Source organism: Ceratosolen solmsi, unplaced genomic scaffold (assembly GCF_000503995.2).
Source record: "Ceratosolen solmsi marchali unplaced genomic scaffold, CerSol_1.0 scaffold87, whole genome shotgun sequence".
Lineage (NCBI taxonomy): Eukaryota > Metazoa > Arthropoda > Insecta > Hymenoptera > Agaonidae > Ceratosolen > Ceratosolen solmsi.
Genome location: NW_011948455.1, coordinates 8998 through 24414, shown reverse-complemented (window position 1 = coordinate 24414; position 15417 = coordinate 8998). Strand labels below are relative to the sequence as shown.

General features: G+C 21.6%; 1 protein-coding gene across 1 annotated transcript; it reads right to left on the bottom strand.

Moving 5' to 3' along the window:
- Positions 1-344: 344 nt before the first annotated feature.
- PpD3 (protein phosphatase D3) lies at positions 345-12970 on the bottom strand. The gene is made up of 9 exons (XM_011505309.1): positions 12892-12970; positions 3064-3175; positions 2326-2715; positions 1865-2151; positions 1683-1788; positions 1479-1621; positions 635-942; positions 473-554; positions 345-407 (listed from the first exon to the last, which is right to left on the bottom strand). The coding sequence occupies exons 2-9, from the start codon at positions 3155-3157 to the stop codon at positions 345-347; spliced, it is 1473 nt and encodes a 490-aa protein (XP_011503611.1). The 5' UTR covers positions 3158-3175; positions 12892-12970.
- Between the last annotated feature and the right edge of the window lie 2447 nt (positions 12971-15417).

The following is a 15417-nucleotide window of genomic DNA, read 5'->3' as shown; positions in this document are numbered from 1 at the left end:
AATTCTTATTAAAATAAAATAAAAGTCTGTATAAATTTTTTTATAGACATTTGATATAAATCTAAAATTTTTGTAGTTATTTATCAAAAACTTTGTACATGAAACTTATAAATTTTTATGAACAAAATTAAGTTTATTATTATAGTACTTATTATTATTAAGTATCTCTCTATGTATTGCAGCCCACTGTCTTGTACTTAAAGTTGAGTACAATATTTATTATATCAGACAATCGTAAGCGCACCTTACTTTCTCTGAATTGGTATAGAATATATTTTACACATAATCGAACTACTTTTAATTACTCATAATTAATAATTTTTTTTTTTATAAATTTATATTTTTCACTGATACATGTATTTTAATAGAGAATTTGCATAAGCCATTGGCCTTACGTTTGGATGTGGCTAAAAGAAAATTAATATACATTTTATTATTATAATATTAAATATAAATAAAATAAATTTCTTACCACAGCTTCATACATGGTAAAAGTAGGTCGCATGTTATTACCAGTAAGTGTAATAAAGGCACCTAAGTTACCTATTGTATCACTAAAATGATTTATATTCAAACATATAGAAACAAATAAATATTTGACAAAAATAGTTCAAATAATTACTTAAAGATTTACCAATAATTTGGTGCTGAGAAAACAGTTACACATTTTCCATTATGCACAAGTTCATATCCATCTTTTTTTACCTCGTGACTTCTTACGATATAATCAAGATTATTAAGTTTAAGGAAATTTTTTGTAACATCAGGTCCAAATTGGATTCCTACTCCTCGCTTACTAGGTGCTCTACCTTTCTGTGGTTGCGGATCTGACCATAATAATTCACACATAAGTCCTTCATCTGGTGGTTGTCGGTTTCTATCTATTTCTCGTATTTCTTTTAATGTTACATCGTCTCGAGAAAACAATCCTCCATGCATTACCTGTGTGCAAAAAATATATCATTAATCGAACTATAAACTTTAGATGTAAAAAGTTAAATTGTTATATCTTAAAGTATAATTTACTTAGATGAATGGAATGTTTAAATAAATAAATTAATTAACATTCATATGTCAATTATATATAGTTAATGATATAAAGTTTTTGTAAGATTCTATAAATATTAAATAAATATTAATTATATTACATAAAAATATAGACTCATTTGTAAATACAAATAAATTTTCATTATTCAGTTTAATATATATGAATAAAAAAATGAATAAAATTTAAAATATTAAAATAATTGTTATAGATAATCAGAAATAGTTTATTAATAAAAAAATTAATTATAACATCAACAAATTTCAAATAATAATTGAAATGTTAAAAAGTCTAATAACTTGTTTAAATTATAAAATTTAAGTAATTTTATTGAAATATTTCTGAATATATTAAATAATTATAATTATACTATTGTTAATTTTTATACCATAAAAATCATATAGTAGTAAATTATAATACAAGAAATACATACAAGAATTTTTTCATTGATGCAATGAGCTAGTGGCAACCAGTTGTAAACTTCTGTAAATAAGTCAGCCATTTTAGCAGAATATTTTGCTTTTACTTCACCCTCAAATCCATACATATGATTCATAGTAGCTGATTCATGGTTACCTAACCATAAATAATATAATTCAATAGAAAAATTTAAATTGGTTATAAGTATAATATTTACCTCGAGACATAAAAAAATATTTTGGATATAATAATTTAAATCCAAATAGTGTGAATATACATTCTACAGAAAAAGATCCTCTATCAACAAAATCTCCATTAAATAACTATGTAATCTTTAAGTAAAACATGAAATTATATTAAGTAACTTTTAAAAGTAACTTAATTCAAATCAAAGGATACATAAGGATTTGTATTTGAAGGTAAACCATTTAACTCAAAAATATTAAGTAAATCATAAAATTGGCCATGTATATCACCACAAATTGTAAATTTCTCATTATCTGGTACTGTAATATCAATTAAACTTGGCTGAGACATAAAAAGGACTTTTATGTCAAGTAAAATTTTAAAAGCATATTTTTGATGAAGTTTATTTTCATTTTTGTACCATTGTATCAGGTCTTGCATAAATTTTAATGTAACTTTATCATCTTCTAATTTTGGTCCTGTATATTCATCAGCAATGGCTAACAATATAATTGAAAAAAGCATTAATTACATAAAACAATTAATTTATACAATTTAAAATTTTTCTTTGTTCTACTTATTGTACACATATGCAACAAAAAATTATATAATATAAAGTGTTGACTATATAACTAATAAAAATAAATAATAAATAAATCTTAAAATGAACTTACTCATAGCTTCTAATTTAACTGAATCAGCAATAGTTTTTTTATTTTCTTCAACAGCAATAGCTTTTTCAAAAGCTAATATTTTTACAATTTTATTACATTCTGTAAATTTTAGTTTTGCATCTTTATCTTTTGGTCTAGCTTTCATGACTGTTTCATAATCTTTAAGGGCAAGTTTAAATTTTCCTAAAGGCATATTAGCTGCTGCTCGTCGATAGTATCCTTTTACATAATTTCTATCCAACTCTAATGATTTAGTAGCATCTATGAGTGCATAACCAAAACATTCTGTCTTTAAATATGCAAAACTCCTATTTCCATAATAAATAGCTATTGTTGGATTTAATTCTATAGCTTTAGTATACAATGAAATTGCTGCATCATAATTTTGATCTGTGAGAAAAATAGATCATAACATTTACTGTTCTTAAATATAAAGCAAAACAAAATTGACAATCTTAATATCAAAATTTAGAAATTACAAGTAACGTAAAATAAATATTATACAATAGTCAATAGACTAATTATTGCTCTAAACTTCGTTAATAATGAAGAAATTTAAAGAAGTATTTGATCTTAATTAAAAAAAACTTAAAAATTTAATAAAAAGTGTGGTTAAGTTTAGAATACACGTGATTGAATTGCATGTGGTACATATTCATTTTGTAAACTCAAACTTTACATCATAATTAATAATATAACGGTTCAAAGATTTTTTATTAGAGCATCTATAAAACTTACGTTTAAAGAATTTGTTCGCCTCCTCTTTATATTTTTCTGCTTGAGTAATATCTTCGGGTGATGGAACTCTTGTGTGTTCAGCATTCTCACCCATTCTTGTTTTTTAATTAAACTAAGTACAAAAATTTATTTAAATTATGTTTAACAGCAAATAGTGAATTAGGCATTAAAACAAACTTCTTTCTGACCATAAGAAAATTTTCTGTCTATATATTTTGTTCTTGGTTATAGAATAAATGGAAAGTATCTATCCGTGCAGTTTCATGTAATATTCCATGTAAAAAACCCAGAAGATACTTTAAAATGATTTTTCCATTACTTTTCTCGTATATATATGTATTATAAAAATATTTGAATAACTTTAAATTTTGTTCGAATACAAGTTTAATGCATAATTTATGTAATTTTGCAGGTATTAAAAACTAATTTTTCATATATATATATATATATATATATATAAATATTATAACATTTTTAATTATACAAAAATAAAAAAATTTTCTTTTTAATTAGATGTCCAATTTTATACGTTTTTATATTTGTTGTTAAAAACATGTTTCAATACAAATACTATTAGATTAAATTTGCTTCTTAGTAAAATATGATAAATAATCTAATACAAGTATTAGATTTATAAAAAAAATCAAGTCTAATTTTTAAAAAAATTCTATTATGATTTTTAAATGATATTATATGGTTCTTTAATTTACATATTAATAAACTACATAAATCCTAATATAATTTGCTTTACTTAAAAATAATAAGTTATTAGATTGAATCATATATAAATAACTAAGAGTAATTAAAAAATAAGTAGCTGATACTAAACTACAAATTAAATTTTCAGTTACATATGCAATCGATAAACGAAGTACTAACAATATCGAATCGAAGATAATTTTGTTACTATGAGAAAGTGAATAAGTGTGTAAAGTTACATGCCTATGTTTCTTCTTCTCTCTTACTTTAATAGGTTCATTTGGATTAGATTCGTTTTCAATTTGCGGCTTTTTCAGTTTAGCACTCAGGTTTCCTTGGTAACGTTGCAACAATATTGCAAATGCGGGAAAAACTCAAAAGATATATAAAAAATCAGGCTGTATTTTTCCTAGTTCTTTAAAATGATAGAGTACAATTTAAACTTCTCTACTTCCATGTCAAAGGTACTTTTACCAGTGGAGGTGAAATAGTTATGAGATTTATAAAAAAAATTAATATTAAATATTTTAAATATATTAAATTTCATGACTTTAATAATTGGTAAATGATTTATTTATGATTAATTAAATAATAGTAACTGGTAAGTAGTAGATTTTTTTTAATTTTAATCATTTAAAATATCTTTAATGTTCATCCCTTTGATCCTATGATAATGCAAATTATAGTTTAAAAACTTAATTAAAAAAAATTTCATATTTTAAATTTTGCCAATAAATTTTTTTAAATTGAAATATTTTGCTATTTGAAATGGTTATTCAAATTTTTTATAATACATATCAATGTATTATAGAAAATTTAGAATTCATTTTCAAATAATATTGTAATTTAGTATTTATATTCATTGTCTATTATAAATGTATTTATTTTTCAATTAATCAATTAGGTGTAAATATATAAAGTAATTATATTTATATTAACAATATTAATTGTTTAACATTATTTAACATTACTTAAAATAGTACATTATGAACTTATTATAGTTGCATATATAAATATAGATTATCTTAATCCAAAAAATATTTAAACACGAATATGAATAGCTAATTATTTATTTAGTATTTATCTAAATTTATTTAAATTCATGAACTTACCTATATAAGATTGCATAATGTTTCCATACTTAATAGTAAATTTGGATAATAGAAATGTTGATAGACATTGGTAAGTTTCTTAATACAAATTTTGTATTTACTCTAGTAGTTTTTGTAAATATAAACTTACCTTTACGTTAATTGACTTGATCTATTCTAGTATTTAAAAAACAAAAACAAATAGATTAATTTTTTAATAAGGTATATTTTTAAATTATTGAAATTATTTTAAATTGAAATTTGAGATTAATATGTCCAACTATTATTATAGCAATATCTTAAAAAACAATTAAATTCTCACTATATAATTTTTTTAGTTTCGTTTTTAACTTTTTTATTTTATCTTTCAATGTTTACAGTTTTTAGATACTTTTAAAAATTTGTATTTATATTTTTCTCTTTTTATAATTTCTAAAATAAAATTTTAATTTTTTAAATAAATTTAAAATTCAATATATCATTTTATTAATGATTAAAATTTTAAAAATTTTTTAAACACTGATTTTTTTTTAATATAAGCACTCATTATCGTGATTCGTTTTAATTAATGTTATTGATTTGTAGTAACTGTAAGAAAAATTTCAAAACGATGTTTTTTAATATGAATTAATTTTAGATGGATACATACATTAAGAAAAAATGTATTAAATATAAATTTATCTATATCAGAACTAATAAATTGAAGCCTTTTACTTTCTTTAATCTATTTTAATATTTTAGATTGAACATTAATATAATATGATGTTTGGGTTATTTTACTCCAAATCTTTCTCACTTTTTGTATACTTTTTTATGCTTCACTATTTGTTCTTCTTTAAACAATGTTTTGCTTTTATTTTATATAGTATTTCTTAATTTTATAATTTTATATATTAATAAAATAACTTATTACTTATTATAGATACTCAAATTTCAATCGTAGATTAGATAAATTTTTGACATGAAATTGAGTTTGATTTCTGAAAGTTGTAGCAAATTGCTTATTAATAGAAAACTGTATTTATCAATATAATAAGTAATAAAAATAATAAAAAAACTAAGTAACTTAGCATAAACTTTAACACAAGCTTGTTTGTAAGGGAAAAATTATTTACCAAGCATAGAGCTTCTTTAACAGATTGAACAAAATTATTAAGTTAAACCAAGCTTATAATAAGAAGTTCTAGCTATAATATATTAATTATATTTTCTGATAGTATGGTATGCAATTGTGGAATATAATAAAATATAAAAAATTAATGTTTTAGATGCATATTTTTATCAAATCAATAGTTTATAGAATAATTTCCGTAGATATTCAAGATGAGCGTACCAATATAGACTCTGAAAGAAAATAACTTATAAAAAAAAAAGCAAATCACACCCTAACAAGAAATTAATATTTAAACATAAAGCGAATGCCAAGCAGATAAATGCTTTAGAACTGTTCTTATAAGTATAGATAAATAAGATTAAAACTAAACTGATTATTACTGATTAAGTTAATAAAATTATGTTTAAACAGCGTTTTCATCCTTCAATCTCTGAATTAATATTAGATAAGTAAAAGAGATTTGAATACTTGATTGTTATACTTAAGATATCGAAGTATCCTACACTTTAGACTAGAATCGGAAAGTAAATTTGATCATTTGGTATGAATAGCCAAGTGGATATATATATATATATACCTACATGTTTCTTAAGTAATTTACTGCATTTATGTTTATCTACAAACTGTATTGAAAAGTTTTATCCAATAATGGAATTTGTAATTTTCTTTGCACAATGTTTTTCTTTTAATATTCTTATGCAACATGTGTTAAGTATAATTCTTGCAATTAGCATATGTATAACAGTTTTTTTGACTATTATATCTGAGCTATTTGATGATTTAACAAAGAATGCTTGGTGATACTTTTTTATTCAGGTTTTTAACCATTATTGCGATACTTCTTCGTTAATCTACTTTTTCAATATAATATGTGAATGTTATTAAATTAAAATGCATAATCATAAAATAAATAAGCTTTACTGGCTTACATTATAATATTTAAGTCTCTGTTAATTTTTTGGCTTGAATAATTGAAAATCATTCCAAGGATAGTCATAGGAGAAATAAGGTTTATTAAAATTTATTTTGATTTGTTTCAAATAAAAAAAGTTTATATAAATTAAAATTTTTTATACCTAAGTCTATGTGATATTTAATACCTTATAAAATCAATAGGAAATAAAATATTAATTATAAATGAAACAAATGAAATTAAAATTATAAGAGTGGTTGCAACAGTATTTATTTATACATTAATTCTTAGTCTGAGTTTTCGCTATTATAAACGTATTATTCGCTATTTCTACCCCGTTATTTTAATCTAAAGTAATAATGTATTCATAATTACAATTCAAAAGTACTTATGTATTCATGTATGATAATTCATCGATTATGTATTCATATGCATCTCATGTATAAATATGCAGTTTCCGATTCATTCAAATTTGAAATGTGAAAATATATATTGAAAAAAAGCATTTACGGTGAAGGAAGAGTATTTACAGATGTTCGCACGAAAGCAAGATTACATTCAAAAATATGCCCATAAAAAGAAAACGATAAATATGTCACTTGATGTACTTTTAGAATTTATGATACATATATAAGAATAGTATCTCAAAATAGGAGTTCCTTTGGAAGTATTACATATATTTACAATTACAATAATTACAAATAATAATATTTGTAATAAATACAAATAATACAAATAATTACACGTATCCGTTTTACACACTCACATATATATCCCTTATGAAAAAATATTTTTACATATATTTGTATCACGGGCACCGACACAATGCATATATTTAAAACATTATTGCATTTTTCTAATCTGTTAGTTACAATATTATATTCATTTATATTCTTACATAGTCGTAAGGAAGGCTCAATTTTGTTAGGTGACTGTATTTTTATTAATTTATAACATGTTAGAAAATGATGTATATTATATATATAATTAAACTACAGTTTATTAAAAATATAAATATATTACATAGCTGTCTCGTTAAATTTAATAACAATTCAGTAAAAATTAAATATAAAATTGATAAAATGTAGATTATTAATATTTATTTTAGTTTATTAAAACTAAATAAATCTAATACATACAATTAACAAAGAAATGAAATATATAAGTTAATTTTATTCCCGAATTTATGGAAAAACTTTTACATATTTACAACAATAGCCTTGCAGTTAAAGCAATATAATTTATTGATATTAACTATTTTTTGCCGTTGCTGATTTAAAATTAATAGCTGCAGAATTTATACAAAATCTTTTTTTTTTTTGTTTTCGTTCTTCATTAAATACATGGCCAAGATGAGCATTACAATTTGAACAACTTACTTCTGTCCGAATCATGTTTGGATTTGTCATCAATACAAGTAAGTTACCACCAACTATGCGTCGCGATAACACGACGCAAAATTTGTATTAGTGCAATCATCGGTGTGAATCCAAAACAAAAAAGTATATAATTATTTTAATACTTATTCATACATTTATAGTAAGTTATATTAAAATTTTATGCTTAAATTTTAATTCTAAAATCTATTTTAAATTCAAACATATATAATAAATATAAAAATTTTGCGGTGAATTATTTTTCATCAATAAAAGATAATTATGTAAACAAATCAGATATAGGCAATTAAAGGTTTTATTATAATAAATTATAAATATTATACAGTTCTATTTATATGTTTATATACAACTCTCATATTATGGAATATACTACTTAGCATATTTTATATTAATGCTGAATGCGTTTAAACATAGTATATGATATTAAATGATTACATTGAAGCTTTTTACATTCTTTAGATTCTAAATTTACAATTTTAGTTTTAAAATTTATATTAACTATAACATTTATAAATAACATATATCTTCAATTGTTAAGGTATCGACTTTTCAAATCCTTATAATTAAAATATATACCAATTTCTCATTTTTATTTACCTGTATCTCTTACTCTATTTTGGATTAATTAACTATAAACAAAAATTCAATGTTAGGATGAAATAATTATGATTTTTATACAATAATTTACATATAATTATGAAAGTCATTATTTTTATTCGTATTAAATATTTTAAAACTATATTGTTACCATTTCAAATATTATAGGATTATTTATTCAAACAGTGAGATTCTTTATAAATTTTTACGATGCTTCGTGATACACTATTTAAATTAGTTATTTTGAAGTTTTGTAGTAACAATAAGAAATTATGTATATTTTACTTTAGAATTTTATTTTACTAATCTTTTTAAATAAAGTTCTATTTTTTAGTGTTTTTTTTATCTTACCTAGTATATTTTTTTAAGTATAACGTGTTATAATAGTTAAGATTATATTTTCATGCAATATTGTTTTTTTCATAAATGTAATTATGAGTACTTTTTATTAATTATAGTAATTATAGTAATATTTTGTATTCCGTAAATGAGTTGAAACTATGTGTACTATAATTTAATTATATTGTCACATCTTAATTTTTTAATATAAATTTTCTTTTTATATGAAAATTTTTCACCTGTGATATTTGTTTATAATTGTCCAAATTGAATAATATAAATAAGAAGCACAAAACTCTAGTAGCGCAATCACATTATAGAAAAAAATTCAGAGGATACTTAGTGTATTATCGATAAGACTAAATTATATATAAAGATTTTATTTATTACTTTTATACTTCTACATTTTATGTTTGTCATTGGAAGGCAAATACTTGAGTTTATGTGAGTTTTGTTTTTTCCTGAGATAACGAGAAACGTGGTGATGCATATAAGCAATGTGAATTACTCTTATCTATAATAAATTTTTATTATATTACAAATTCATTCGCATTTCGTTATGATTTTTGTTCCTGAAATAGTCAGTATTTGTCAGGATTATAACACATTTATACTTAAATTTTTTTTAATTTAAATTAGATAAAAAAAGTATAAAATCATAATGTAGTCTTTATTAATTTTTATTAATTACATTGAAACAAATTAAAACCTTTGAATTCTTTATGTTAAAATTTTTTAAAAATTACAAATTAATAAATATATTAATTTCTAATATCAACTGATGCTGTATACAAATTTGAATTTTAATAAATGAATGTTTATTAATTTCGCTAAGTAATTTAAATGTTGTTAATTACTATTAAAAATAAACTAATATCACCGCAATATGAATATAGTAATAATTTTTCTGCATTGCATTTATTAAAATTATTCATCTATTCTTTTGTATGTATTTAATAATAAACTAAATAGATACTTTAAAAATTCAATAACAAGTAAGATATATCAGATATATAATTTGCATAGTTTTAATCATTTTCTCTTATTCCTGTAATGATTACAGTTTAATTCTTCTTATTTTTATTATTTTTATTGTAGTATTACAAGTAAAGTATTAAATGTTTCAATATTTTTTAGTTTATTTGATTCACTTCATATATTGAATTAATTTTAAACAAATACTAAATACTAAATTATATCTCTTGCTATGTTCGATTTTGTAACAATTTAAAATATGTTCTAATTTATAAGATTTTTAGCTCTTTTATATTTAATCTGTAATATTTTTTGTCTATACATTTTTAGTTACATAAAATATTTATTTCTTTTAAATTTATTAAAATCTTTTTATGAATTATTTAAAATGAATTCTAATGATTTGAAAAGTCACTTTAGAGAAAGAAAAACTGTTATTAAGTATAATATTAAATACATAAATGAGTGCATGTAATAATTTAAAATCATAATAAAATATAAATATGTTTATATAATATTTTCTGTACAGTATTAAGCAATATGTAGTAGTAATTGCAGTAGTTTTTAACATTTGAGAATTTGAACAAGATAATCGATAATTCTAGCTATGTTGCGTAAAGATTGTTTTATAAAACATTGATTATTTAATAAATCAAATTATTCGTAGTATATTTGAAGTCTTAAAAGTAGATTTTATTATTGTATAAAATTTTCTAAAAATAGGATTTAGATTATAAAGGATATATTTTTATTTTTGATTTGATCTAGTATATTCTACATACAAAATTTTACATGAACTTTGTAAGTGTATTAATTACAAATCATATTATTTTCATTAATGTAAGATTAACTAATTATGTATATATTTTGATATACATAACAAACAAGTTATTAAAAAAATATCCATTATTAATATATAAAACAAATATATAAATAATGTGATTTTAATTTAACAGAATTTGAGAATTTATGAATTTGAATTATTGCCTTATGTACGCATTCTTTTGTATTTTTGAATTTATTAATTAGACTTATTTCTTCTATTTTTATAATAGGAAAAAAAATTATACATAGATGAAATACATAAACCTCTATATATAAAAATAAAAAATACTTAATCTTAACATCTTTTTTGACATATTTAATGTGAGAAAAATCATTTAGTGTATTTAATGTGAAATTTACAGATTCTCTTATTAAATTATCTATTAAAACTCTTAGTTAATCTAACACTATTAAAAATATACTACATTAATTGCATTAGTAATAATAAATAATAAATAGATGAGTTTTAACTTTACACAATTACATATTTTGTAAATATGCATTAAAAATTTCCCCTTATTAAATTTTTTTACACTACCTAATACCAACTATTCCTTTTAATCTAAATTTTATATAATTTTATATGCAATGAAAAATCCATAGAATCGATAATAACAATCAAATATCTATAATTTTCAAAAGCAAGTTACATAAAATTTTGGCCATTTAATTTATCAGTTTCACTAGATAATGTTATTTTTTATAGTAATTATTTTTATTAATTAAGCAATTTCAAGTAGTTTCTAAATTTATAAAAATAGTTGAAACATCATTACTTATTTAAGTATAATAGGCAATCTGGCAATTAGCAATACGAAAGCAAATGTAATTAAAAATAATTGAACACATTCAGCTATTATGACAATGTAAAAATAGTTATAAAAAAATATCTATGCTATATTAAATAACCAATATTGGTAAATATAATCATTTTAAAAATATATTATCACATTTCTTTTCATTTTGAATTATTTTTTAAACTTATTAATTAATAACTAATATGGAAAATTAATGATTTTCTTATAAAACATGATTGTTTTCTTTAATAATTTTTATAGTAATACATGATCAAAGAATATAAATCTTTAAAAATTAATTTAAAACTTTAAAATTGTTATCCTTATATTGAATATCTTATAATATAACTAAAATAATTTCTATTTAGATATAACTGATATTAAAACAATCAAAGATAAAATTTGAAAATTGTTTCCTTTCTACTTATTTTTTAATGGAAATCAATAGAAGATAATGGAAATGAAAATAAAATATTTATTAATGGGACTAAACAATTTTAGTAAATTTAAAACCTTATTAATTAAATTATAAATAATGGAATTTGATTTAAACATTAAATTGATTTTGAAATACCAACATATAAAATTATTACAATATAGAAATAACAATGATCAGTAACATTAATTATGTTTTTACAATCAAATAATTAATAATTAAATATATCATGAATAGTTACACAAAATTACATATAACTCAAAAGTTATTTAAATTATTATTTTTAAGTACCTTTAATACTTTCTATAATAATTTAGTACAAAATATTAATTTTATTTAAAAATAGAATTTTTTTTCAGTAATATTTAAAATTTATATAAATAAAAACTGTATATCCAAAATTAATTATATATAATTAAGCCTTATAGTTTAATAATACTACTACTAAATTAATATACAATATATAAACTTATTAAAGTTAAAAGTAATAAAAAAAAAAAATATTATCCAATAGTTAAATAATTAGATTAAGGTAATATTTTATATTTTGTCCTTTATACCAATATAATGATATTTAAAGGATCATTAAATTAAGAAATAACTAATTATATATACTTATTGGTTAATATTTGTTTAGGTACCTACCTAGATTTGTATCTTTTATTAATTTTATTCGACCTTGATCTAAAACTTCATTGAAAGCTGGCCATCCACATCCACTATCATATTTTGTTTCAGAAGAAAACAATTCTTGCTCACACACAATACAAGTATAAATTCCACTTTCATAAAACTTGTTATAGCAACCACTGAAAGGCCTTGAACAATTTAAATAAATTATAGTTATTTTTAGAAACAAAATGAAATTCTTAATAAAAACATATATAGAGATGTTATTTTATTTATGTAGTTGGCCATGATACAAAAATAAATTCTTCAAATAATTCATTAATAATGATATAAGCTAAAATTATAATAATGAAGTATAAAGTAAAATTAATATTTTATATTTATTTAATAAATATATTTATATTCACTTAAATGTATTTTTATTTAAATATTAAAATTTAATTATTTAAATATTAAAATTTAATTATTTAAATATTAAAAAACTGTTAATATTTAGAAATTCTCATTAAATATGTAATATTTCATACACGTAGAAACAATTATTACTTTCGATGCTCACTTGGAAATTTTATAAGCATGTTAAATATTTTATTGTTACAAATATCAAATATAAAGAAATTTTAATATTTAAAAAATATCTCAATACGATTAATTTCTTAAAATACCATGATAATAATTCTTTATTTACAGTTAACAAATCAAATTAAAATCACCATTATAACTACGTATAAATTTTGTTTCTTAAAGTGAAATATAATGCAAATACCTTTCAGTGCCCTTTTCTTGTGTAACATACCATTGAATTGGAGTTAATCGACTTTTTAAAGATGTTTTACAAAATTCTATAGACATATTTCTATTAAAACAATCAAATCTTATGAAAATTTACTTTACTGAAGTTATTCTAAAAAACTCTTGTCATAATGATAGGCGAAAATAAGAGTATTATTTAGGCATGCGCAAAGCAAAACTAATATTATTGGTCAAAAAATTCTGAACAATATGAATATTGAATTATTGATTCAAAGCGAATTAAATTCAAGTATGATTTATACAATAAAATAAAAATAAAATATTTATAATTATAAATAAAAAAACTTTACTTAAATGAAAATATAATTTTATTCTAATTTAAATAATGAAATATATAAAAATGTACAAAAAATTGAAAAATCATTTTCAATTCTGGGTTTAAATATAAATTTCAATTCATCAGTTATTCAAATATGAATATTATAAAAACACAAAAACATAAAAACATATATAAATAGTTTTAAACAATATGAATTATATATATAATATAGTGTTCAGAAAATAATTCCACAATCTGACTCGTCAGCCAAACGTGCAATAATCAACTTAGAACAAAAAACCCACAAGATGTTGTGTGGGGTTGCTGGGCAAGTAAAGCGTTAATGCATCGATTTAATAATTAACACATATCTTTATTATTGCTGTTTATTTCATTTATTTTACTTTATTTCCAAATGGGAATCATTAACTATGGTGAAATTACAAATAAACTTTTATATTTCTTGATAATCTTGTGGTGTTGATATATATCTGTTTATTGGAGAACTAGAGGATAATCAATTTCTTATTTGTTGTATATAACTAGTGATATTATGATTTACTATAAAAAGTAGTAGGTTATAATCTATTGAATATTATCACATTGAGGTTATGGTTATTGTAGTGCTCTGATCGAACACTGCAATATTATTGTGTTTTAACTCAACACGTGTGCAGTTGGCTCTAAATATGGGTTGTATAAGAGCCTAAATAGAGGTTATGTGAAGCTGTGCGCCACCTGTGGCGGGAACAACTTATCGTTGGAGGGATTGAAAAGCCACTGTGGCGTCTGTAGCTGGTCTTGTCCTAGAATATGTCTGGGAAGCTTCGGTAATTGAACCTTAATCCGTCCGTTTTCTACTTAAGCCGAAAAATCAAGAATCAGTACTAGCTGTAAGGACTTACTTCCAGTGTATCGTGATTTTTCCAGTCTCTCTTTGTTGACTTGTTGTGAAGTTCCCTTACTATATTGTAACTCTTAAGTTCTTCCTTATCTCCAAGTGAGATTACAAGTGGTCAGGTCCTATGCAATCTAGTCTTGGTGAGATCAATTTCAACTGTATACTAATTCACAATTGTAGAAAGAACTTCTTATTAAAACTCAGCTAAACGACTTGTCTCTCCGGTTCTCCTCGTGAGAGTAAGTCGTGACTTATCGTTTAATTGTACGTGAAGTGTTAGAAAAGAATCAGTTGGTAGTACATTACATTGTGCTTCTTAAATAGTTCACTGACCCAGTTCCACATGGGACCCCTTCTTCTTTCAATTGTTCAATCAGAGGTGACCTTGGGCAGCATGATGGATTATGCACGCCTTCATTTCCACTTCCTTCCGGACTCAGTCCCGAATTTGCTAATCGGGAAAGTGTCGGAAGTGGGGAGCCCTTACTATTGGTCACCTTTGCTTGGTCGCCTCTCCCTTTCTTGGAACTTGGCTAGATGAAGGGTCCTCTTGGGCGTGGTCGTTTTC